The 27,587-nt window shown below is 49.4% G+C and overlaps 1 protein-coding gene across 2 annotated transcripts in view; it reads right to left on the bottom strand.

Moving 5' to 3' along the window:
* ZDHHC14 (zDHHC palmitoyltransferase 14) overlaps positions 1-27,587 on the bottom strand; it is a gene marked incomplete at both ends in the record, with an annotated part of 277,595 nt that overhangs the window by 12,029 nt on the left and 237,979 nt on the right. For both annotated transcript variants that reach the window (XM_079716068.1, XM_079716069.1), the window contains 4 exons: positions 2,930-3,032; positions 8,300-8,409; positions 9,689-9,791; positions 25,007-25,055. In XM_079716068.1, coding sequence (XP_079572194.1) covers positions 2,930-3,032; positions 8,300-8,409; positions 9,689-9,791; positions 25,007-25,055 — 365 coding nt within the window. The remainder of the gene's footprint in view (positions 1-2,929; positions 3,033-8,299; positions 8,410-9,688; positions 9,792-25,006; positions 25,056-27,587) is intronic.

The raw sequence follows: 27,587 nt of genomic DNA, 5'->3' as shown, positions 1-27,587 counted from the left end.
GGAACCCTGAGGGTCAATGTCCAGCCCTCCCGACAGTGCTGACTCCTCTGTCGCCACATTGCTGGGGGTGCCACCTCCCCCAGCCTGAACACCTCTGTGGTGGGGGCTCCCATTTGCCATGAGCTCTGGGTGTTGGACATTTCCCTCTTGGATTGAACACAATCTGCCTCCCGGGCCCACCTTCCGGTCCCAGTTCTGGCCTGTGGGACCATGAAGAACATATCTCATCTTACTTCCCCAAACAGCTTTCAGCTCCCGCCTCTCCTGAACACGTTCTGACATACTGGGGGGCACTCCCAGCAGTGGGTAGGTGCCCTGGGACCAAAAAGAGTTCCCCCAGACTTAAGCCCAGTGGAAACCTGGGTTTCCCCTAACACAGGCAGCATGGCAAGACAGGAAGCGCAGGGCGCCCCAGGCAGTTAACTTTTTTTTTTTTTTTTTTTGCGGTAGGCGGGCCTCTCACTGTTGTGGCCTCTCCCCTTGCAGAGCACAGGCTCCGGAGCACAGGCTCAGCGGCCATGGCTCACGGGCCTAGTCGCTCCGCGGCATGTGGGATCTTCCCAGACCGGGGCACGAACCCGTGTCCCCTGCATCAGCAGGCGGACTCTCAACCACTGCGCCACCAGGGAAGCCCCCCAGGCAGTTAACTTTTAAACTTATCTGTCTACGAGCAACTCACTACTTTATAATTGGTAATGGTTTCTCTGTAATCACATGTGTGCTGGGGAATTCTTATGAAGTGAGAAAAACCCAACCTACAAATCATTTCTAAGATGTAATGAAATTTTAATGAAAGCTAAATTTAACAATTAATGAAGTTGACATATTCATGGGTCTCGTAGACATTAAACATTTATTAATTTTGATTTTGCTGTTTTCTTTTCATGTTTCAGAGCTTGTAATTTTTTTTCAGGTCTTAAAATTTTCCATAGTCCCCAGAAAAGCACACAGGTGCTTTGCCTGAGGTGTCTAGTGGGTAAAATGACCATGTCCTGTCTCTTGGTCCATGGGTTAATTTCATCCTACCAAGGCCATCACTTCAAGAAGCCACGTTGCCATGTCACTGCGCCAAAGGGAACTCCTTCCCTCTAGTTCCTAGCTCCACATTCAAGGTGGAGCCTTTTGCAGATGTGACAAAATTGGAGGAAGAAAGGAATGAGGAAAGGAAGACAGGAACAAACTAATATTTGTTCAGAACTTCCCTTGAGCAAAAGCCCCTGTGAGGGGAACTTTCAAATACATTCAATTGAATGTTTAACCAGCACCTACTATGTGCCAGGCCCTTTGTTATAAAGTGGTGACGGGAGGGAGGTGAACATCATTATCCCCTTCTTCATTTTACAGTTTAGGAACTTAAGACTCTCGGATTAAGTGACTTGCCAAGGTCACCCAGCCCCGAGTCAGTCACTGCAAGCCCAGGCTCTCTGATCCCACATCCCACGCTCTCTTTCCCTGCTGTGTTCAGTTGTACTTAAATCTGTCCCTTTGCAAAGCTTTCCCTTCCACTGTCTTTCATAATTATCCTGTTCTACTATCCTCACTTGTAGTATCAAATTAGATAAAGAAACTTGACCTGATGGGGGCAGAATTGGCAGGCATGGGTGGAGAGAAAGTTAGCAAAAGATAATAAATGCTGATTTCAAAAAATAATCTTCCAGCATGTGAGATGAAATCAGATTAATATCTCAGATGACAACCAGGAGCACGTCTTATAGTTTTTTTTTAAATGCTAGATTGACTGGTACTTCTAGGATAACTAATAAAATTGATTCACATCTCCAGTATTTCAAAGTGAATTTCTACCAGCCATGTCATTCCTTCCCAAGTATGGCGAAGCAAACCTTCCCCGAGCTTTCTATATAGCAACCTGCAGGGCACCTCCCCCTATCCCCAGGCATCCAAGGGTACCCCATTTCTACATATTGAAATCAGCTTCCCCCTAACTGGCACCTCCTTTTATATTTCCTGTTGGTGATGTGTATGGTCATCTTGTCACCAAGCTGAAAGGCAGGAGGCACCCCTGGCTCCCTGCTCCCAGATTGCCACATCAGCTCCATCTCCAAGTCCTGGACTGTCAAAGCCTCTTTTCTGAACCCACTCTGCTGTCCTGGCCTGTTTGTCATGGACTCTGTGGTGGGTGATTCAGGTCTATAGAGAGCAAACAGTGGGCCACAAGACTGGGTCCCTTTCAGAAACACTTCTTTAGGGGAATTTGTTCCTGATAAAGAGAGGCCATTGACTTACAGACCACTGAAGAATTTTAAGGCACTGATGGTCGGGGCCAGCCAGGCTGTGAGCTCAGGTGCCCATGGAAAGACTCCGCCCCTGCCCGGTCTCCCAGGTGCAGAGTGAAAACAAAGCATCCGTCCCACACCTCCACAGAGGCATGACCCAGGGACCTCTCTGGAGAGGCACCAGTCAGTTTTTGCTGTCAATGCATGAACAGCTTGTCTGATTATTTGCACTAAGGTGTGCATGGCTGATCTAAGGTTTTGGCTGAAAGCGGGGAGACCTGGCAGCTGAGTCCACTGCACATTTAAAGAGGGGCTGAGGGAGCGGGTGCAGACTGAGGCAAAGGGACAGCACGGGACTCGGGGACTCTCCAGACAGACAGCCCTGCTTGGGGCAGCTCTAGCTCACCCCAGACAGCAGCCCGGTTCTGTGTGAGGGGCTTTCCAGAGCAAGCTGCCTCAAGCTGTTTCTGGAAGAGATGTCGTGTAGTTCCCCGACACAAGCCCGAACAAACTGACCACCTGTTGGGCGGGGGGCGTAAGCCTTCAGCGGATATCACCTTAATTTAACGCTTCCTTGCCCTCTCTGAGCCTGCCAGCCCAGGGGTGGCCCGGGAAGCTTTCTAGGCGACGGACTGTTACAGGTCAGTGAACACAGATGTGGGAGAGAAGCCTCTGTGGGGCGCTGCAGGTCCTACCGTATCGCTCTGTGACTGTGTGGCCCCGTACGCGGCCATCCCGTTGGAGGGCGCGGCTGGCCGTGGGGTGTCAGGCTGGATGTACCCTCTTCTGTCAATTAGGCTGCAAGAGAAAACAGAACAATGCAGGGGTCAGAGAGCGAATAAAAAGCCAAAAACGCCGACAACGCTCTCTTAATTTCCATCTCGGGGGTCCGTTTTCTGTGACGGGCCCCCAAGGCACTTCAGAATACACCTCTGCTCGCCTTCATGTGTGGCCAGGCTCCAGAGTCTACCACTTCTGCCCTTAGAAACGCCTAGAGCATCTGTTCCCTCCCTGCCACCTGCTGCAGGCCCCGCGCTCCCCCCTGCCCCGGTCCTGATCACATCACCCCTCCTGCCTGCACAGCCTCCATCACCTGCCATCGGAGCCCAGACCCCCTTGCTCGGCCTTCAGGCCTCACACAACCTGTCCCCAACCTTCCTCTCCAGCCTCAAATCCACATCTTATCACACATGGCGTTCACAGCTTCATTCCTTCAACAAGCGTGTCTGAGCACCTACTATGTGCCAGTGCTCTGCCTGGGAACAGAAGCCATGTACCCGCTGTGCGTTCTCTGCTTTGTCGGCTCTATTTCTGTTCAGGCTCTGGCTTTTAATTGCCCGAAGTCACTTTCCCTTTCCGTCCGCTGTCCATTCTTCTCCGCCTCCAGCCCCTGCTCTTGGCCCTATATCCACTTTCTTCCCTCATCTGGCTTCTCTTAGCCCTGTCTGCGATCCTCCCGATGGCACATGCCACTGCTAGCCTGATGTCACAGTGATGTATACGAGTGTCTTCTCTGTCGAGCAGCCCGCAAGCTCCCGAGGCCAGGCTTCATCTCGTCTCCCCCATGGCAACTGTCCCGGAGGAGCTGGCCCCTCTGTCCCGCCCTCGGAGCACCGTGGGCACCGTATCACATCATGCTGGCGCCACCTGTCTCCATGTGCACCTGTCATGGAGCGTAAGCACCACAAGGGCAAAAACGGGGTCTTCTTCTTCTTTTTTTTTTCTTTTTTTGCAGTACACGGGCCTCTCACTGCTGTGGCCTCTCCCGTTGCGGAGCACAGGCTCCGGACGCGCAGGCTCAGTGGCCATGGCTCACGGGCCCAGCCGCTCCGTGGCATGTGGGATCCTCCCGGACCGGGGCACGAACCCGTGTCCCCTGCATCGGCAGGCGGACTCCCAACCACTGCGCCACCAGGGAAGCCCAAAACGGGGTCTTCTTAATCATCATTATCTCCACAGCTGCCACCCAGCGGGTGCTGAGCAAATGCTTCTGACTGAGCTAGTAAAAACGGGTCCTCGGTCTCCCACCAACAAGTTTCCTAAACAATGTTTCTGCGTTTACTCTATGGCACTGTTGCCCAGGTAGGAGGTGAGGGTGAAGCTTACTTTGCCATCAAAAGGGTTTTTGCCTATTTCCTCCCTGAGTGAAGACTCCGTGTTGACCTCGGGTCTAAGGACGGAACTGCAAGGGGCAACAGGAGGCTCGGCCACTAAGTGGGGCTCCCGCCCTGGCCTCCCGTGGGGTGGGGCTGGGCCTCTGAGGGACGCCCCAAGCACATCCACGTGCCCACACGCTCCTCCTCCTGGGGGCGGAGCCCGGGCGGCTGAAGGCTGTTCCACGTGTCAGCTTGGCTTTCAGAAGATACGGGTTATCATCACAGCTACCACCTCAGGTCTTCCAGTGACAGACTAAGAAGCCATTAAAAAATACTTATGACAGGATCTGGAAGTGGGACTCTGCTTCAGTTTTAGTCACATCCCCTGGGGTTTAGAAAAAACAAGAGGCTACAAGAACCTCCATCCTCCAAAGGGGAGGTGTTGGATCCCCATGCAGGACCGTCAAAGGGATTCTCAGACCAAGTCTGCAGCCGCCTTCAAGGGTGTCAAAGAGCGCAGGAAAGGGCACAGAAGGATGTCTTGGGGAGAGGGGTCACTCGCTCCTGCCAACGATGAGATCCAGGGGCGGGGCCGGGCTCGGTCCCTGGGAGACAGCCGGTGTGCAGCTGGCTCGAAGGGGCATGCCGGGGGTCAAACTGTTTGCTCCCAAAGGTATGTTGAAATCCCAGCCCTGGTAGGGACGACGGGGTGGAAAATGTTAACTTTCACTGCACTCTGACATTCCGGTTCACTGAAATGACACTATTTTGGAGGAAATGAAAGTGCCCCGAGTCCTTTTTTTTTTTTTTTTTTTCCAACTGACAGGAGAAATTAAGGGACTTGCAGGGGATTTCATCCAGGAGCAGAAAAAGAACTAGGTCATCAAAAGAGTGGGGACAGCAGGGATTATAGAAAAAGCTATTCTCGGCCTGCTTCCCATGCGTTCAGCCTGTTTAAAGTACCAGCCACGCACCCAAGACTGTGACACTCTGCCCCAAGTCTCCTTCTGGCCCTCAGAATGGCCCTCGAGCCCCTCCTAAGCTCATCTCATCTCTTGCCTTGCCCCCCGGGACCCCCTCACTCCCCCAGTTCCTCCTCTGACAAGCCGGGCTCTCCTCTCACCTCTGGGCCTTTGCACATGCTGTCCATTCTCTCCTCGCACAATTCCTTTTCCCCAGTTCCTCCGGACCCTTTAGAATGGTTCACACCGTACACCCCCCTCCTCTGGGAAGCCCTGCCAGGTGTCCCTGGAACCTGAACCCCGACCCCCTCCCAGCCCCTCCCCCTGCGCAGACCTGCCCTGGACAGACCTGTATTGTTGACGTTCTCTCAGGCGCATCCCTGGCCCCCAGCACACAGCGCGTGCTCAGTGACAGCGGCCAAGTGAATTCTTACGACTGGCTGACCCACAGCACCAGCCCGTAGGGCCTGACCCTGACCACACCTTGGGACTTTCTGTCTTTCCGATCTTCCATTCCTCCTGCCAGACTTGTTATGAGGACCCCCTCCCAAACCTGGCTGTTCCCACCCTGCTGCCCACCCCCCACCTCTGGGGACACTGCAGGGAATGGGACACGGGTCTTTGCCCCCGTGCTCCATGGCTTTCATGGGGAATCTCGAAGACACCCTCTCCCTCCCTCGTGAGTACAGCGTTACACTATGCTTTAGAGGCATCCCAGGCACATGACGCTGGGCACACAGGTGGTCCTTAGTCCCTGTCTGAGGCGAGGGACACCGCTCATTCTTCAGGCCCGTCTGGGATGCCCGTGGAAGGCCCTGGTGCTCTTTTAGTGCACAGGGGTTGGGTGAGGCAGGGCAGGGAGAGCAGAGGGCGAGGAAGGTGACAGGAGGGAACAGCGAAGACAAACACCCTCCCCCTGCCCGCTCCTGCCCAGGCCAGCTCTGGGAACCTGTGGGCAAGCGAGAGAGGGCAGCGCCCCATCTTCCTGCACAAACCCTCGAGTGGTCAAGCTCTTCCGAGGCGAGGGCCATCCTGAGAAATGCTCCATCCAGAGGGACTTGGATCTTGGAAAGAATACAGCCTCAACTTAGCCAAACCAGCAAATTTAATCCAGTTGCGGAAGAAATAACTTCTCTATGACAAGATTTGATCTATAAACACCACAGAATGGCGCCAAATGCAAATCAAAGACTTGGGAACGGGAAAAGAGATTCGGGCAAAACGTGAGACTTCCACATTCCTTTCCTAGATTCAGGTGTCTATTTCAGAGACGGGTAAGATGCTCGTTCAGGTCTCTTTTGCCTCTTCTACTTTGTGCTTCATGGCCTGTCCCCACTATCCACAAATAAACACACACCAGGAGGAAACACAAGCTAAATTGTGAAAGAACAAGCATTTCCAGAGGGTTTTTCTGGCCTAAAGAGCCCCAAGAGGGACTCCTGGGTGAGTCTGGAGCTCTCCTGGGGGAGGGGCGCCCTCCAGGCATGACGGACGCCCTGGCCTGAGGCAGCCCTTCCGTCCAGAGCCCTGGGCTGTCCCTCCGAGGAGGAGGCCTGAGAGGGGCAGGTCAGGGGCCCCCGAGGGCCCCAAATTCAGGACGAGCGGCACACTGGGCTCCCAACTTTCTAGACCCAAACTGGAAAATGATCAATTTCTAATTACCCAATGGCACCAGGAACTATAATCCAGTACCAATTAATAAATGGCCTTGGAATATGTGTTTGATATTTTTGGGGGTGGGGTGGGGGAGGGAATCACTCTTCCTTCCCTAATGAAGCTTCACTGAGGCTGATGATCAAACCCAGTTTGTGTTCCATGAGCACAAGTCAGTGATGACTGACCGTGCAGCTCTAAGTGCACAGCGGGGCTGCTGTGGACACAAGCCAGTAGCTTTTGTGGTTTCTCTCCATGTACACAGTTAGAGGCCAAAAGCGAGGAAGGCTTGGAAACTCATTCTAGAAACCTGGAAAACTTGCTTAGTAAATAATGTCTGATTTGGCTAATCTGTTGGAAATATTCTACATGGGCGTAACTCATAAACAATCAAGACTTGGAGGCAGCTTCCACCATTGACACACACAGGTTCTGATGTCAGATGCCTGGGTTTGAGTCCTGACCAGGCAGCATTTACCAGCTGTGTGATCTTGAGCACGTTATTTAACCTCTCTGTGCCTTGGTTTCCTCTTCCATATAATGGGATATAATAGTACCGACCTCATAGGTACAGAGTGAGGTTTTTTTTTTTTTTTTTTGCGATACGCGGGCCTCTCACTGTTGTGGACTCTCCCGTTGCGGAGCACAGGCTCCGGACGCGCAGGCTCAGCGGCCATGGCTCACGGGCCCAGCCGTTCCGCAGCATGTGGGATCCTCCCGGACCGGGGCACGAACTCGTGTCCCCTGCCTCGGCAGGCGGACTCTCAACCACTGCGCCCCCAGGGAAGCCCCAGAGTGACGTTTTAAAAGTTAATCCATGTAAAGCACTTAAAACAGAGCCTAACACTATTCAGTAAATGTCAGCCACGGCCATTATTAATATGACTGCTGTCTTATCATCACCACAATCTCCACTGCTTCAGCCCACACGGATCTCTCCCTCTGAACTATTTTAGCGTCTCTATTCTGCACAGCTCAGCTCTTAGCACTTATTGCTACAGGCTTTCTGATTGCTTCCTACCTTGTGTCCTGCTCCCTCATGACAGCTCCCTGCTCGTCACGGATGTTCAACATCATCTAATAATTCATGGGGTCACATGACTCAGTGTCCTTGTTTTGATCCTAAGGGCATTTTCCCCAGACTGACACAAATTCAGTAGAAAGTTATGCCAAGCATAACACAAGCCAGATCTCTATTGCGTTAAGGCCACGTCTCCGCAGCACAGAGCGGACTGCTGACCTGGCTGGCGGTCATTGCCGTGGCCGGGTCACTGCTGTCCGAGGCCTGTGCTAACACACTAGGGTGTGTGCTTCCCCAGGTCTGTTATAGGGGATCGTGCCACTTGAATCTTACCTTGGAGAAATGGGCCCACACAGGGCAACACAGCAATTTGTAAAGATATTTCCGTAGCTGTAGGGGTTGTAATTTTCTTTACCTCTTTTATTTGACCAAGATCCTTTAATCTGAAAGAAAAGGATAGTCAGTGACACAGTATCCATCACACCAATGTCACAGTTCGGGCCGACCAGAAGAAGCCTGTAAAGAATGCAATGATCTTTACTCATTTCTTCAGCAGAAAAACTGAGGTACCTTTCGCAAGGAAAACTGGCATTAAGCCCAAACTTGGAAATATCCCCAAACAGCAGGTCAGATTGGGGAGAAATAACATCCTCTGGGGAAAATAATCTCTTACTTCTACTACATGGTACTTAAAAGGCAGCTCACATAAGCCAGTGGAGATTTTCTGATGCTACATTTAGTGTGTTAAATAGTAATGAAATGAATGGTAGCAGAGAGGAGTAACACACCTCCCCTAATGGCCCATTTTTTTAAAAAAGATTTTTTGATGTGGACGATTTTTTTTTTTTAGTCTTTATTGAATTTGTTACAGTATTGCTTCTGCTTTATATTTTGGGTTTTTTTGGCCACGAGGCATGTGGGATCTTAGCTCCCCGACCAGGGGTTGAACGTGCACCCCTTGCATTGGAAGGTGAAGTCTTACCTATTGGACTGCCAGGGAAGTCCTTAATTGCCCACTTATGGCCTGAATTCAGCCTCATCATATTGCAAAATAATTCTGCAGGTTATTTCTAGTGTTCTCAGTTACCATATACAAATAGCTGTCTTAATATTCTCGGAACTCATCTATCTCATCAGCACTGATTTTTCTCAAGCCTTTGAGGCAAACTAATTCTGAGACATTTAATTCATGCACCGACAGAGGCTTCTGTCAGAATCCAAATATTCAGAGCAAAAAGGACCTGGCTCACGAAGAAACATTTTCCAGCATTACGTTTTCTGGTTTTATATTTCCTCTCCATCTGCATTAAGTACAGGCAGATAATCCTGGATAAAAAGTTAAACTTTGGGTCAGTGCGATTGCCTCCCAAAATGAAATGGAGCCGTTATCTGATAGAGGCCAGCCTGTGAGGTCTCTCTTCATCGGGGCAGGGTGACAAGTTGCTGATAGAATTATTGCAAAGGAATAGAACAGAATCCCTCCTCGGGCCTTGGAATTGGGGGTCACTCGGCCGATCTTACTATCTAAGTGACGTGGTCAGAGAGCAGGACAGTTTGGAGATTCGCAATAGAGAAATTGGAGACTGATGTCGGAAAATGCTTCCCTGCAGGCTCTTTGCTCCCAGGGGCTCCCATCTGGAAAGGGAACCTGGGCCCCTCACCTCTTCTTTCTCTATTTCCCACGAAAGAACATGCCCACGTCCCACCCCACCAGGAACTTACGTCTTCATTTGTGGTCTGGTTGGAGCTGATCAGGTACGTGTGGAAACCCGAGAGACCCACGATGGACCAGACGGAGAAGAAGCAGACTACGGCCTCCAGCACGGTACCCGGAGTCAAGGAGGTGAACCAGTAGGACCGTGACGTTCTTAGGGCCCCAGGGAGCTGGATGACTGAGATTTGGACAGAAATCGCCCCCAGGCCCTCACTCAGGCCCTTGTGTCCACCTAGCCTGGCATCCGTGGTCTTGTAGCCACAGGAGACCCTCAGGGGCAGGCACGAGGCCACATTCTCCTTCACGGCACAGCGTTTGTGCTCAGTTAAGTGATCGGTGGGCTCCCTGAACAGGTCTCGTTCCTTTCTCATGGCTGACAGTCCCTCTGCCTGTCCTTCCCGCCACACCTTGGCCCTTTCCTCGTGACTCACTGTGCAGCCAAAGGCGGCGGCAGCAAAACCAGGAAGCACCCTGGCTGGCGCTGGCACTGGCCCAGGCCTTTGACGAATGGACCCAATACTGAACATCACTTCAATCACAGGTTCTACCTTTGGCTTCCGAAAGCTGGGACTGTAGCACTGACAGGTTTCTCTCCCGACCTGATTTGAGGCTGTGACAGTCACTTGCAGGGCTGACCTCGGGCGGCTGAGACCAGGCAGGGTTTATCTTCCTGGCTTCCTCTCTCCCTGGATGGCCCTTCCACCCACTGGCTGCCTGCCCCCCGCTGTGGATGCGCTTCTGATCCGGCGGGGCCATTTCTCAGTGTGGCATCAGGGTCAGCGGTATTTTTTCTTAGGGGACCTTTTCCCAGCCCCTCAGCCAACCCCGACACATATGGCTGTCCTCAGCTATTTGACAGGCAGCTAGAAAACCTGGCTCCACACCAGACGAGTGATGGGGAGTCTCGAGTTCCACAAGATGCACTAAAACCAAAGGAGAAAAAGCCTGGCATTCTTCAACAGACACGATAAATCAGCCAAGAGTGTGGCAATTAGAAAAGACGAGAGAATATTCCTGTCCCACAAATATTTATAAAATTCTATTTACAAGATAAAGATGTTTCTCAGGAAAAAAAAATTCATCATAGGTCTGGGAGTTTAAATACCCATCATGCATCCTCCACTGATAAATTACAGGCCAGAGAAAGTAAATACTCATGCTTTCCTAATGCTTCCAGGGATGGAAGCCATAGATCATGCTGTAATACATCACCATTGATTTTTTTTTCAGGACTGGATATCATTTATCTTCAGAGCAGAGAAATGAATGGATCTTCTGGTGCAGCGCCATCATTTGCCAAGTCATGATTAACAAATGCCACTGTCCGGCATGCGGGGCTGCATACAAAGCAGGGGGAATGAATGCGCTTCCTGCTTGTTAACTGACTTTCAGCATCGGGATACACCAGTGGGTCTGCTCTTGGAAAAGTGGAAAAATGCTTTATTTTTCTTTCTAAGGTTTAAGTTTCTAGAAACTGCAAGGCCTCAGAAAAGCCCCGCCCAGAAATTAAAAGGACATCTCAAGAGGAGGATGCCCAGCTGGCCAAGGTGAAGACAGAGCAAAGCAGCGGGGTCTTGCAGATCCAACACAGGTGTCCCTGGGGGGTGGGAGTGCTGCCCGGTCCTCACGGAGGAAAGAGGTGAACGGGCTGCAGGAGGAGCTGCACCTACCAAGAAAAGGAAGACTAAGGTGGATTCTGAAAAAGGGGATAAGTACGGAGGGGTGGGGAGGAGATGCAGAGAAGCAGGCCCCTCCCCAGGGCTGCCACCAGCCCTTCTTTTCTGCCAGTGTTGTCCAGGGGGACAAATGGTTATGGCAGAGGCCTCGCTGCACATGGGGACACAGGGATGGTGGCCCAGGTAGCAAAGAGGATCTCATTCTCAACTGCCTCCTGACAGGTCGGGGCTCACAGACGCCCCCCCTCCCAGCCTCATCTCCCCACCCAAGAGGACACAGATGGGGGAGGCAGCCACGTGGGAGCCCTGCCCGCACTGGCTTGAAAGCAGAGGTGAAGTGGAGCCCAGGGAAAATGATGAGGAAGCAGTGGGAAGCCTGCGTCGGAAGAACTGCATTGTATAAAGGGGGATGACACTGGCAGTGACTTTGCAGAGGCTGGAAGGAAAAGACAAGAGGCAGAAAGGTCAAAGAGGAGGTGACAAGTGGAATGGAAACAAGGGTAGAAAAGAGAGAATGAAGAATGAACCAAAAGATTTGTTTACTGAATAATACACGAAGAGCCCAACTTCGGTCTTGGAAATACTTAGATGTCAACAACAGTTTACAATCCAGGCAGAATGATGGTCACGTCAAAACATAGGTAACATCCACACGTGTGAACCATGTAAAAGCTGGCATGTGAAAGTGGAGGAGGTCATAGCATCTAACGTGGCTACGTCTCCCTTTGCGGCTCCTGTTCCTTATGCGGCTGCTGTTCCTTTTGGGATGCCACTTACATGATTACCTCCAAAAGGAGGCGTTATTACCAGTGGATGTGGCGTTTTAAATGTTTAGAGCAACCCCCCAAATACGCAGTGTTCTATATTAATATCTCATGTGCTTGGAAACGTTTTATAAATAGCAGAATGCAGTTTCACTGTTAGCTCACAGCTGTGTCCAAATGACGAATTCAAGGTAGGATGCAAGATGCAGCCCCCTCCGCCTCTCCCCTCACAGCTGCCACTTCGCCCACAGGACGTCTGAAGGAATAATCATCATCATTTGTAACAATGGCTGGCACCACTGGCTGTGTGTCAGGTCCTGTTCCAAAGGCTTCACGTGTGATGAACTGGGAGATTGGGATTGACATATATACACTAACATGTATAAAGTGGATAACTAGTAAGAACCTGCTGTATAAAAAAATAAAATAAAATTCAAAAATTCAAACAAAACAAGAGCTTCATGTGGATTAACTCACTTAATCCTCAGAGCAACCCAGTGAGAAGTGTGATTCCCACTTAACCGATAGGGAAACCGAGGCAGGAAGCAGTTAAGTAATTTGTTTAAGAAATAGCAGAGCAGGGATTTGAAGCTTGGAAGTCTGGCTCTGCCAGTAGGACAGAAAAGCCATGGGCCGATTCCTTTCTGAATTCTTGCTAAGGGACACGTGGCTCTAGGCTGACCCCAACCTCTGCTGGGGGAGATCGGGACCCTCCGTGTCAGGGTTTCTTGAACCTATGGCAACTTAAGGAGTCCATCCCCCTCAAATTCACTCTCAGACAGAGGTGCGAATATCTGAACAACACATCTTCTCACTGACCCGACAGCTCGATGTTGAAAATATCTATGCCATAGTAAGATTAAGACACATAAATTTCTTTTTAATGTATCAAAACCCACTTACTGATTTTTTTTTTTTTTAAGAGACATGAGTGGAAACAGGCCAACTCCAGTAGGAGCCAATTTAATCAGCAGCTGGATGTTTATTGCATCAGAGATGGGCTCCAAATCACAGCCATTACCACTGCCAGCCTCCATCTGTCTCCTCTCCAGCCCCCTAAAAAGAAAGGGAGCCCCCTCTGTGGCCAAGAGTATGGCTTTAGATTCCCTGCAGCCGCTAGCTCAAAAGGCTGCACACTGAGGTAACTCGCTAGATGACCACGGAATTGAAACAGACTGAAAAATGCCGGCGGGCAGGCGCCCCTCCCTTGGGTTTCCACGCAATCCCAGAAGTGCCTGCTCTGTGCCTTTCTAGGCACCTGGCCCGGCACTCTGGACAGCAGACGGTGGGGGAAGGTAAGCTCCCCACGCTCAGGGAACAGGGGTCTGCTTGCCTGTGGGAAGGTAAGCAAGGGGAGACTACCTTGCAGAGACATGGAAATAGTATTGCACAGAATGGTGAGGGCACCTCAGTATTTGGAGAATCGTAAAAGGTGAGAGGTATGGAACCAAAGGTTTTTAACCTTATTGGGTTCCTACGCTTTTCTCAGAAAAAATGTACATAAACACATTTTTTTCCTTATAATTTCAGGAGGCTTAAAAATGCCCCTGATGCCTCTGCATGGATACACGTGGACCCCAAGTTAAAATGTCCTGATTTATTCTAATCCCTTCATTTTACAAATAGGTAAAATTTTATGTAAAACGAAGGGCTAAGGCCCAGAGTAGTCAAGCCACTTATAAAAACTCACATCGCACTTTGTGGCAGAATAGAACTGGAACTTGGTCTGCAGACTTCTAGGAGAGAAAGAACCCTTCCCAAGGCCCCAAGCTACGGAGTGTCACACGACAGGCCCTAACTTTGGAGCCTCAAAGCTCACAACTGCAAGGCTGAGACTGCCCGTGACATCCAACCTTGTTCATCAGTCCCACGGCCTTAGAGCCACCCCTGGGTGAAGAACTTGTCTCTGTTAATATGTCATCACCCATCTCCCCACATTCCAGCAATCAGGCTGGCGACAGGCTTTTTTGCCAAGTGCCAAATCCAGATAACAGCTTATTTTAAAAAGTCTATATTTCATGTGGGTTTCCTCATTGACCAAAATCCCCGGATTCCAGAATGGCCAGGGAATGCCAAGTCCAAGGCCCTGCCTCGGGTGCTTTCCGCTCTGAGCACTGGGTGTATGTGGCCAGGGTGCCGCATGGTGCTGAGGGGCCTTTCTCTGTGGGCACCAGCCAGGCACCCCTGCGTCCTCCTGCATCTTATTCTGCTTTAGGTCTCTGTCTGGGGTTCTGATGTTGAAAATATAAGAAACAGATGTTGTTGGTAATCATCTCTTTCTTTCTTTCTTTTTTTTCCCCCTAAAAATGACAGTAAGATAGGCAATGCTCACTTACAGGAAGACCTTTGACGGAAGGGCAGATCTCAGCGACAGACCCTTTGTCCTCTAGATTGAGGGTCTAAATCAGCATTTGATGCTTTTAGATATTTAGGTTCAGGAACTTGTCAGTATATTTTCCTCATCAATTAGATGACCCTATAATCCTTTGACGGAGATAAGAAACTACAGCTTGTGCCCCTGTCATTAGAGGGCCCACCACTGTGACTGGGGTGGAGGCTGCTGACTTCCCGATGATTTACACGACAGACAGTTCGAAAATCAAGTTACTGGGACCTTTCAGACTGGATCATGGGACCACCATCCTTCAGTCTCTCAAATCCTTTCTCCTAAATGCTTATGTACTGGGAGATAGAGGTATGTAGTTGTCCCAAATTAATCTTATGAAGTCACTAGAACTCCAATCAAAATTCCAACTGGAATTTTTAAAATGGAATTCGACAAAAGGACTCTAAAATTCATCAGGAAGAGGAAATGTATAAGAACAGGTGAGGAATTTTGAAAAACAACATCAGGGAGGCAGGAGCAGGAGAAGACTTTTCTAGTAAACAAAACAAGGTGAGAACAGTTTAAACAGGCCGTGGGCATGCGGGGTAAAGAGGGCATTTCAAATTAGTGGTGAAGGAATAGACTGGTGGTTCTCAAAGTGTGGCCTGTGGAAACTTAGGGTCCCGAAGATCCTTTCAGGGTATCCTCCAGGTCAAAACTATTTTCCTATCATCACCAAAACATTATTTCCCAGCTTCACTCTCATCCTACCACGTGGTGGCTTCTTCTGGAGGCTGTGTGATGCAAGAGGATGTCCTCATTCACTCTTATGCATTCTTGTGTTTTAAACATTTCTCAGTTTTAATTTTAAACACGGTATATAGAAATACATATAATCTACATGAACAGAGGCTCTCTGGGGTCCTCAATAATTTTTAAGACTGTAAAAGAGTTCTGAGACCAAAAAGTTTGAGAACTGCTAGAATAGATTAGTAAGTGGTATTGGGACACTTCACTAAACATTCGGGAAAAATGAAGTTAGAACTTTGGCTCACAACCCACACACAAAATTCTGTTACAGATCAATTACTGTGCCAAACTTAAGAAACAACATAGAAAGGTATTAGAAGAAAATAAAGGAAATATTTGCATCATTTTGGGGTGAGGATGTACGGCACAAAACCTAAGAGCCATGTAGGATGAGATTTACAGATTGAATTTGTTAATAAATTATACTTTTTTTGTATAAAAAGGTAAAGTTAAAAGGTAAGTGATAGGTTGGGAGAAAAGTATTGGAAAAAGATAGTTACAAGATTATTATTAAGACTATATAGGGCTTCCCTGGTGGCGCAGTGGTTGAGAATCTGCCTGCTAATGCAGGGGACACGGGTTCGAGCCCTGGTCTGGGAAGATCCCACATGCCGTGGAGCAACTAGGCCCGTGAGCCACAACTACTGAGCCTGCGCGTCTGGAGCCTGTGCTCCGCAACAAGAGAGGCCGCGATAGTGAGAGGCCCGCGCACCTCGATGAAGAGTGGCCCCCGCTTGCCGCAACTTGAGAAAGCTCTCGCACAGAAACGAAGACCCAACACAGCAAAAATAAATTAATTAATTACCTCCTACCCCCAACATCTTCTTTAAAAAAAAAAAAAGACTATATAAAGAACATGTTAATAGGAAAAGAAGAAACAGCCCAATTGAAAAATGGACAAAGAGTTTGAACTGGCACATTGAGGTGAGAAAAAAAAAAGGCTAACAATCATGAAAATATGTGCAAGCTGAATATCACCCAGAAAATGGAAATTAAAACCGATTTTTTTCTCCCCATCAAATCGGCAAAAATCACAGCACTGACAACTCCAGTGTGGGTGAAGGTGGGGAGGAATGGAGCATGAATTGGTGTAATATCTTTAGGGGACAATTTGGTACATTAATCTATATTTAAACTACACTTAGCTTTTAACTCAGTGACTCCATATCTAGTTGTCAATCCTAGAGAAATACTTATGCTTGTACACAAAGAGATACATACAAGAAAGTCCACTACCTCATTTTTTGAGCAGTAATAAAAGAAGTCTAAATATCCATCAATAGAAGAATACACTACGGTTCATCTATACTCTGGAATTCTATAAAACAGTTGAAAAGAGGATGATGTACGTCTTTGTGTTGACATGGAAACGTCTTCAGGAAATATCTAAAAATCAAATTGTAGAACAATCCAAAGAGTATGTATGATTCCTTTAGGTAAAGCAGTCCCCCCAACTGTACATTTGTGTGTGTGTATGAATGCACACATATATGTATTTAAACTCTGAGAGGATCATCTGTAAAGACCCACAAAACCCGACAAGAATGATGACCAGTCAAGAGCAACGCTTCCTTTTTACCCTGACATTTCTGACTATTTGAAATTTGTTACCGTGAGAATATGTTCTTGTATCACTTGGGTGATTTTAAAAACCAAAAACCTCCTCTCCCACTTTGGGATCTTCTGAGATCTAATCTATGCTTATTCTTCACAGAACTCCTGCAATCCACCTGGCCAGGGGCAGCGGGGAAGACTCTCGATTCCCTGGGTGGAGGGGCTGGGTTCTAGTTCTGGAAACGTCACTGAGTCACTGAGCATGAATCAGGGTCACTTAACCTCTCGGTGAGGTCCTGCTGTGAGACCTCGGGCACTTGTCCTACCTGTTTCCCCGGGGGCTCCCTGAGCATCAGCAGACACCAGGACGGACAGGCCCTGAGAGCTGGGCTAGTGAAGGCCGGTCCTGCCTCCATGAAGTTTCCATCGGCCCCCAGTGCCCCCTTTCTGACAGCACCCAGGCCGACTCCAAGCCTTCTACCAAATTCCACTAAACCAGAACGATGCCCATTAGGCTGGGGGTGCCTGTCAGACGGTGCCTTGAAATAAGCACAAACTAGGGGCGAAAAAGGCTTTCTGCCCAAAGCCTCCACCACGTAGAACCAGTTACCATCTGATGTACCAATCCTCCTTCTCTGGGAGATCTGAACGATGTCATAATCAGAAATGAGTGTAACCCTTTGAAATGGACGTTAGCGCTGCTCCACTGAAGTGACCGTTAGTGGGCAGGCATCCCCTACCCCTGCTGGCCCTGTTCCTGAGGGGCTTCAGCTCCCTGGACCCCAGAAGTCTGCGAGGCGGGCCCGGCCATGTGGCTTCCCTGACTCTGTGTGACCACTGACATTTCCTAAGAGGCTGGAACATTTCACTTCAGGCTCCCGGTTTTTTCCTGCTTCCATATTTCACGCAATAACCACAGAGGACCCTAAAGACAGTCCAGGCTGATGTGGAGGTTCCGTGTGCGACCTCCTAGATTCTGTTTGTAAATGTGGCTCAGACCAAGCTCACTTCTCCCCAGACCAATGCTAGCTGTCTCCCTTTTCTGCTGTGCCCCTTTCCCCGGGTCACCTAGGGCTCGGACCCCCTTCCTCCCGCTCTCCTCCAGGTCCTATCTGACTGCAGATCTCCCAGCAGATCTGTCCCCTTGTCACCGTTTTCAATTTCAGGGTCCTTCCTTTGCAAACATCTCCTCACTACCTCACTCCACTGTGTTCCTTGCTTCAAGAGGAGTATGCTTAAAAACAAAACAAGAACAAAAAGCAGTTTGATTATGTCGTTCGCCTGCCAAAAATCATGGCTGGTTCCCCGGTGTCCAGGGGAGGAAGGCCGCTGGCTCTTTCACTGGTATTCAGTGCTGCTGGGACCTGCTTCCTGGGAGCCATTGGTCGTGACCTCCACCCCCAGTCAGGGCTCAGCCATCACAGCACCCTCCCCCATCCCCACCGTGTGTGTGTATGTGTATGTGTGTGTCTGTAAGAGTATCCGGGTGCTGACACCATTAGGGCTCCCGGCGCCCACCCTGCTAACCTTGCCTGGTGAAAAAGTGCACACAAGCCCGGCTCCAGCCCTCCAGACGGCCTGCTCTCCCCTACACACCCTGCACACCGGCCAGTCCTCTCCCCTCCGTGTCCCTCTTAGAACTCCACCATTCCAGGCCCTATGCAAATGCCACCTGCCGCCTGTGGAAGCCTCCTGACTTCCCTGCAGGAGATGCAGCCTCCTTTTGGACCCTACCCCTACCTCCAGTGCACGCTATGACATTTTTATGTCACTTAAGACTTATTCAGCTTGTAAGGAACCAGAGTCAGAGCTCAGATCTTGGCATCCACAGATGCTCGTTGAGAAGAATGAGTCACCCTGCCTTTCATCGCTCCTCTGGCTGCTGGCTGATGTGCTTTGAAGCTCAAGGCTGACAGATCGTTCTAGACTTTGTAACCCTGGCACGTTTTGGGCCCAGGTGGTGGGCATTCAGTATAATGATTTTGAAGGAAGCAGAGGCTGAGTGGACCTCCTTCGTTGGACCTGCCTGGCTGGGTGGACTGAAGACCCAGTGCCATCCCTTTTGGAGAAGATTCTCCTTTTGTCTCTTTCCCCGGGGAAGGCCAGGGGGGCCCTTGAAAGCCCGGGCAGCCACCCCACTTCTCACTGAACCCCAGAAGCCCGCACCCCGCTGCCCGTGCTTCTCTGATGCAGAGATGAAAGGGAAGAAGTGGCCACAGTCACGGTGAGCCAGCACAGGAAGCGGGAGGTGGAGACGGAGCGGGAGGAAGAGGATGGAGGATGGTCCAGGGGCTCCGAGGCTGGACGTGCTCTTGCCAAGGGTGACCCTGGTGGCCGAACGTCCTTCCCCTTCCCCACCACAGCCCGGAAAGGGCCTGCTCAGTGCCCGCAAGCGAGCCAGAGCCAGGCGTCCTACCCACAGCCACTTACGACGTTTCCCGCTGCCCCCGCCCGCTCCTTCTCACCTGTGTCTCCTTCCCACCTCCTCCCGGAAAGTCAGTAGAAGGGAAGACATCATAAAGATCAGAGCAGAAATAAAAGAAAGAGAAACGAAGAGAACAATGGCAAAGATCAATGAAGCTAAAAGCTGGTTCTTTGAGAAGATAAACAAAATTGATAACCCTTTAGCCAGACTCATCGAGAAAAAAAGGGAGAGGACTCAAATCAATAAAATTAGAAATGAAGAAGTTACTACTGACACCGCAGAAATACAAAAGATCATGAGAGACTACTACAAGCAACTCTGCCAACAAAATGGACAACCTGGAAGAAATGGACAAATTCTTAGAAAGGTACAACCTTCTAAGACTGAACCAGGAAGACATAGAAAATATGAACAGACCAATCACACATAATGAAATTGAAACTGTGATTAAAAATCTTCCAACAGGGCTTCCTTGGTGGCGCAGTGGTTGAGAGTCCGCCTGTCGATGCAGGGGACGTGGGTTCATGCCCCGGTCCGGGAAGATCCCACATGCCGCGGAGCGGCTGGGCCCGTGAGCCATGGCCGCTGAGCCTGCGCGTCCGGAGCCTGTGCTCCGCAACGGGAGAGGCCACAACAGTGAGAGCCCCGCGTATGGCAAAAAAAAAAAAAAAAAAAATCTTCCAACAAACAGAAGTCCAGGACCAGATGGCTGGTCACAGGCAAATTGTATCAAACATTTAGAGAAGAGCCAACACCCAACCCTCCTCAAACTCTTCCACGCTGGAACTAGACACCATCCCCTGGACACCTGGCTCACTTCCTGAATGAGCTGGTTGGTGCCTTTCTCCTATAAAGTCCTGCTGGTTGCTTGTGGGCCTGATGAAGAGCTTTTAGTTTATCAATGTTCCCATCATTCATGGCAGTATTTCTGATAAGGAGTCCCGGCTAATTAGCCATTTTTGTTTCTAATCTCTCTCATTTCATCAACGACACCATTTTGAGTTGGATATTTTGCAGATTAAATCCACGGTGAGAAACCTTTGCCTGTGCCCCCATTTGTCATCAAAATCTTTTTGTATTATTGTCAGGAGATCAGATTGGAGGCTACTGAAGCATTTTAAATATATTTTCTTGCCCGAGAACACTCTGCAGGGGTCACTTGCAAAGGCTGCCCTGGACTTTCCTGGGCTCGAGCAATTCAGCCAGAAAAACCTCCTCTTGTTTTAAGAACTTGGTACTTTGCAGATTCTTGCACAGACTGCAGGTCCGGAGCGGACGAGCCGTGGGCAGCGCTGCCATCATCAGAGGACGGCTTCTGTGAGTGTGAAACATCACAGATCAGTCTCATCCATCATAAATCGACCACCTCAAAAGAGACTCCCAAACTCTTAGGGCCTCAGCAGCGAAGGGAGCTTAGAGCTACTGAGTTTAATATTTATCTGATGCTAGAATCTCCTACCACCCTGACCAGCAGGATGCATCCTCTTTTGGAGTGCCACTGTCCCTGTAACCTGGCCTCCCCAGGCCATACCATTCCTGAGCAGCCCCCGTGGTTAGCACGCCTTTCTCAGGAGCTAAAAGCTGCCCCTTAGAAGCTTCCACCTGGCGACCTCCATGGCGCCTCCAAAGCCACCCACGTGTCCAGAGGAAAAGCAGGAGCCAGAAATACTGAACAGGCATCCTGATGGGACCCAACCTTACTTATCACACATGTTATCCCTTATAACCAGAACTCACTTTTTCAAAAATACATCACAACCCAGTAGAAACTAAAGCATACTTTTTCTTCTGGAATATGAATTTATGATAAAGCATCAGAACTCAGCACTTCTTAATAGACTCACTCAATAAGAGGGCATCTTCCCCAAAGCATGTATTTAAACAGAAAACATGTGGCCAGACAGACTGCCTTGGGTCTTCACACCATTGACTAGGGAGAGGTGTTACAGGCACACACAAATGTTTCTGTGCTTTGTAATTAAAAACCCAGCACTCTGCTTTCCTACGGGTGTGCCTGGCATTCCTGAAATTCTCCACTACTTCCAAAAAAAAATAAAGGAGATCCGGGTTGGGAGCGTCACCCAGACCCTCACCCAGACCCTCACGTCGCCTCCCTGCTCCTCCCTCCCTACCGGCAGCTTTTCATGTTCCTCCAGAGCCTTGCTCTTGGTTCTGCTTTTCTCCGAGAGAGAAATGGAGTGGTTTTATCAATGGGTCTCTATGTATGGCTGGGCAGCTCCCTGGGATATTTTGGCTTCAGCTTTAGGTCACCTTTTTCCAGGCAGGAGCCCAGCCTGACAGTGGATCAGGAGGTGCCAAAAAACCAAGTGGGGACCAAGTCAGCAGGAGTAAAGTTAGATAATAACTTCATCTATTAAGTTGTGAAGGGTTGGCTAATTCAACAAGGACCTCATGGGGCATTCTGTTAGCATTTTCAACCTGAACTCAGGGCAGGAGATATATGTGTATATGTATGTATTCTATATGTGTATGTATACACATATATGTGCATATATGTATGTATATATACACCCATATATGTGCATATGTTATATATACACATACACACATATACATATATATGTGTATGTATATTTATGTGTGTGTGTGTGTGTGTGTATATATACTATATATATATTTTAAAGCCCATCCACTTTTGTCTCCCATCCCCTCTCTCCTAGATTAACAGCAAGGGCAGAAAGGGAAGGGAGGGAATTCACAGTCAACTTAAGATGTGACCTGGTGACTTCTAGTGAGCTTCCTGGATGGGTTAAGAGAGAGATCCTCTCAAACCCACCTGCACTTGAGTGCCTGATTCCTGTGGGGTTGACAGGACAATGGCTTCCCCAAAGATGCCCTAATCCCTAGCAGCTGTGAATACATTATCCACATGGCAAAGGGGAGTCTGTAGATTAAAGGTCATTGGTCTTGAGATGGAGAGATTTTCCTGAATGATCTGGATGCGGCCACTCTTTTTTTTTTTTTTTTTTTTTTTTGTGGTTCGCGGGCCTCTCACTGTTGTGGCCTCTCCCCTTGCGGAGCACAGGCTCCGGACGCACAGGCTCAGCGGCCATGGCTCATGGGCCTAGCCGCTCCGCGGCATGTGGGAACTTCCCGGACCGGGGCACAAACCCGTGTCCCCTGCATCGGCAGGCGGACTCTCAACCACTGCGCCACCAGGGAAGCCCTGGATGCGGCCACTCTTTAAAAGGGGAGAGCCTTTCGGGCTGAGGTCAGAGAGATGAGCGTTAGAGGCAGGAGACACTCAAAGCCTGAGAGGGATTTGATCGCCTGTTGCTGGCCTTGAAGAGGAAGGGAGGAGTCAGGGAACGGAGCAAGGAAAGGGGCCCTCAGTCCTACACCCCATGAGTTTAGTCAACTACATGAATGAGCCGGAAGAGGATTCTCCCCTGAGACTTCAGATAAGAATCCAGGCTGGCAACACCTTGGTTTCAGCCTGGGACCCAGAGAAGAAATCAGCCGAGCCTACTGGACTTCTGACCTACAGAACCAGGTGATAATAAATTTATGTTGCTTTAAGCCTCTTTTTTTGTGGCTATTTGTTACAACAGCAACAGGAAGCTAATACAGCCGGTACATGCCAGAGCAGTGCTGGGGAAGGCCCTGGCCCGGATGTTCCAGGGTGCCCTGCAGCTGTGTCTGGAGGCTGTAAGGGGCCTAACATGCGCTCAGAGCAGGTGTGTTGCCACAGCTGCAGCTGCCAAGCTTCTGAATGTGGAGGACATGCCTGGACAACACCTGTAAAAGGGAAAAATACCTGGCTGTTGGTTGAGAGGCTCAGCCCTGGATATGGCAGCACTGTTTGGAAAGGCAGTGGCCGAGATTCTTAGGAGCTTTCAAGAACCGCGCCATAGGAGAAACTCTTTACCTCTACCTGAGAATGATATTTCAAGGGAAGGTAAGTTAAAATTTGCTCTGAACCTAATAAGAGCATTTCTCTCCTTCGTCCGCTTTCCACACCAACAGCACAGTTTGCACACCACTGAAACACACTGTCACTCCTTCTCTCAGAGACGCCTGTCTATTCCCCTTACTGGGGAGTGCAATGCTCTTGATTACACAGACGATGAGCGCAGCCAAACCAGGAGCGCGAGCAGACGCGTGCTCTAGAAGGACATCCCGGCAGAGCTGCCCGTCGCGTACATGGCCACGCGTTGTCCAGCACGGGCCCATGGCCTCAGGAAAGGCACAGGTGCCCGGGACCAGGGAGGGGAGGTGGCTAAGCCTGCCACACTCTTGAGGCTTCAGAAAGCATTCCAGCTGGCAGCCCAGACCTCAATGCCGGTTCTGAGCTGCATTCATAAAACTTAACAAGACCAGCATGTTTTCATGACGGAACTGATTTCCTGAAAGACTTAGACGAGCCTCTTCTTCAGGGAAGAAAAGACAAGGCTTGGCTGTAAGCTATGCCAAAGCAACATGCCTTGAAAACCGAAGGACACACAAGTGATGATGGCGGAGGATGGTTACCCCTGGCAGGGCTGGGGAGGGAAACCAAGGATGGCAGTTCCCATGGGACCTGCTTTTAGCAGCCACCGATGCTGAGAATTTCATTCCCGGCACAACCTTTCCTTCTGGCCAACTTCTAGCTTCTCAGATCATTAACAGAAGACAGGACATACCTGTGAAACGTACCCTCCAAGAGCCTTCACACATCTTCATCTGTCCCTGTCCCCTTTTTAAGAGGTTAGCAGCTGACTACAGAATCTGTAGTAGCCGCCAAAATTCTGTGCTGCCCACGAACACAGAGGCACCAAAAAGGAGACATTTAATACCACGTGTGTGTGGGTGTGTATACATATATGGGACCACATGTGCTCATCACACACACACCAGCTTCCAGGGACACGGGCTGGTTTACTTTAACAGCTAAATGATGGACATGATATGTATATCTTAGCAGAGTTCTCCATTCTTTAAGAATTCTCTACCACAAGATGAGGATTTCTCCTGGGAGTAACAAGGAGCTCAAGTCCAGTCTAACTGGTTATGTGAAGAAAGAGAGGTGGGTCCAGCTGGCCGACTCTACACTCATTAGTGTCAAACCTAGGGGGGCAGGAGAGGGAGTGGGAGCCCATTCAAGCACTTAACGGGTGAAATTTTTCTTTCAAGAACTTCAAAGTACCATGCGACACGCCCATATATACGTTTGGGAGGATGGGATGAATCCGAATGACTTGAGCCTAACCATCTTTAATCCATTCCGGGCTGTGCAGGGCTATGCAAAGGTGTTCTGTTCCTACAAATAAATACGGGGTTAACCATACTGCCCAGGGGAACGCCGAACTGTGCCCCCAGAGAGGACCCACACAGAGGGTCTGAGGATCCCCATGTGGTGACTGCACCAAGATGGGACCCACCCAGGGGCATCTGTAAATATTCTGTAGGGACCACATGCTGATCAAAATGAAGTCAGTTGGAACTCAGCCTGACTTCTCCCCAGACCAACCTGATGTAACGCAAATCAGTGTGGGTTTCTGGGGGTGGGCAAGAATTCACACTTAGTTTTCTAGTGAAAGAGCACTTCAATTTAAACAAGGCTAAATGAGTCACTTCGAGGTTCAAGCATTCAGAGGCTGTTACTCACACAAGTGAGTCTGAGGGAGTTCTTTGGATACTTTACAGAAGGAAAGGGAATACAATTTATGAGAAGGAAAGCCAAGGCACAAAATGAACAGGTTATGGAGTAGACGGCCAGTCCAATACTTAACCCGTTAGCATTGTAAAAAAACAACAGCCAGAAAGGATATCTTGCAGGACTGTCCTTAAGAGCATTTAGGAATCCTGCTTGCTGTGAACCTGTGGGAATGAAAGCAGAATTTAGTATTCAAACATCACCTCCAGAAAACAGCCTTCAGGCTGAAAGCTCTCTCATCTACATAAAAATAATAGGTGTCTAAAGAGCCATTAAATAATTACATTTTGTCGTTCTGTAGAACCCAGTGCACTGATCAGAGATTGAGATTCCACTCAAGTTATTCAACAAGAAAGTGGCAGATTCATAAGCAGACCCAACATCTGCAGGATATTTTTTCAATAAAAGCAGATGGATGTCTGCATACTTTCCCATAAATTATAGTTCTGATTACTCCTTTGTTTTCCTCATTTTAATGGGAAAACAGAATACTGTATGCTATTTTTTTTCTCTTCTTTTATGAAAGACTGTTTTCTCAAAGTTTGTTAACTTTTGACCCTGGGCATCTTGTAAACTAGGCTACGCATAAAAGATGTCTTTCTCTGCATCCCAGAGTAAACAAACTCACAAAGCTGAAGTTTATTACTGATTCCTTCTGGATTTGAGACACATTAATATGAACTGTCTGCACAAGAAAACATGTCTTCAGGGGCCTGAGTAAAGATGCATCTGACAAGAAGCGATTTTTATTTTACGTATTGGCGTTAAATGCTTTTTAAAAAGAAAAGCCCCCATGGTGGGGGCTTGGTGGTCCCACCTTGGGGTGGCGAGGCTGGGTCCATGTGTTTTGGGGACATAATCTGGCCCTGGGGCGGCTGTGAGATAAGCGGGGAGGACGGATGCCATGGGACCGGTTCTAGAGCATTCCGTGGCCTTGTCTGCTGGCGAGGCTGCAATGTGGGAGAGAGAGGCAGGGCCCCAGACTCCTCTGTGTAACTGGAGGCCAGGCTGGCTACTGGGAGGCCAAGGTTGGGACGGCTCCAGTTCTTCCTCGAGCTCCTACCCCCTCTGTGCCCACTGGCCACCGTGGGAGCACGAGGATGTGCCATTTGCTAGGACGCCAACCGGTGGGAAAGCTAACGAGGAAGGGTGTTCTCTTCCATCCCTGCTAAGCCAGGAGGGTGAAGCCAGCACGTGGACAGATCTCAGAGCAAACACAATCTTGAGGCAAAAGGAGGGACGAAAAGAAATGATTTCTCTTTCCCTACTGAACCCAAATTGCATCGCTTTCCCAGACTCGGCTTCCAGATGTCACCTTCCCAGCAATTTCTGTGACCGCGGGCTTCCTCCCCGGCCACCCCTCGCTGTCCTGTGTCCCCTCTCAGAGCCCACTTCCTGGCAGGGAGGACTCAGGGGACAGTCCCCCAGCTACTCTCAAACAGCTCTCTGCCTTTGCCAAGGCTTCCAGGATCTTAGGGGGATCACGGAGCCTCGTAAAACCTCTTGCCCTTCCCGAGAGCGAATGGGGGGTCAGGCGGGCTTGTTCGGTGGGGGGTCAGGCGGGCTTGTTCGGTGGGGGCTGTAGTGAGGATGCAGAAGCAGGGGGGAGGAAAACCTTTATCTGCTTCTGCCCAAAACAGTCGGGTAACTTGCAGGCAGATAAGCTCAGAATGCTTTTTTTTGTGGAAGACTGGATTACCAGTACATCAGCATAAACTACAGCAAGCTCCATTTTGCCGAAATCAGGGTGAGTAAAACTTGAGAGGAGATGAAAAATGCCACTGTGGTGGCAGGCGTCACTGTGTGTGCCTCTGTGTGTGCGTGTGCGTGTGCGCGTGTGCACGTGTTTGTGTTCCCAGAGTTTATGTGCGAGGCTGAGCAAGTGAAAACTGCTTGATATCCAGAATGTAGGGGCAAGGCCAAAAATGAACGTGACTACAGATAGATAGATAGATAGGCATTGTGAAGTTGCTAAAGATGATATCAGATGCAATGTTAAATATACATATATATTTAAGATATAAGATGTTAAAGACTATTTTTCAGTGTCATAAATATGCTGGAATATCAGGACTTCTGTCTTCTCTAGTTGTGTAAGCAATTGCTTCTACTGTCTATTAACACATACATAGGACCCTAGTTACACTTCTGCCATTTTGAGACTCTGAAAACAGAACAGGTGCCTCGGCAGAGCGCTGCGGCATCCTTCCCAGGTGGTGTGAAGGGGTCTCCAATCAACGTTAAGCCTCTGCTTCCCATCCCACCCAGTTATGGTTCTCAATCATGTATTACAAATTTGTGTCACGTTCAGATAAAAGGATTTCAGTCAGAAAGAATGGGAACTAGGAATTAAAATGCCTAAGAAAGTTTGGGATAGGCCATTCATGTCCAAAATTGACCAATATTTAAAAAGAACTAATGTTAAACTTTCCATACCACCCGCTTCCCCCAGCCCCCGTACAAACCCCACCAAGAGAGCAGCGGGGAGAATGTGTGTGTCTAAGTTCAGCCTTAGCACACTGTGGTTTCAGCACTGCTGCAGGGAAGCAAGTGAGGTGTGTGTCCAGATACTTCCGGAAACATTCCAGAGAGAGGCTCTGTACTTGCTAATGGGTGGGTGTACTTCAGGGATGTGGACAGAGGCCATGCTGGTCTTTAATGTTGCTAATGGAACTGTAATGGAAGTTTAAGGCTCA

Source organism: Hyperoodon ampullatus (assembly GCF_949752795.1).
Source record: "Hyperoodon ampullatus genome assembly, chromosome: 12".
Taxonomy (NCBI): Eukaryota; Metazoa; Chordata; class Mammalia; order Artiodactyla; family Ziphiidae; genus Hyperoodon; species Hyperoodon ampullatus.
Note: the sequence above shows the minus strand (reverse complement) of the source record. Positions and strands in the feature narration are given on the sequence as shown.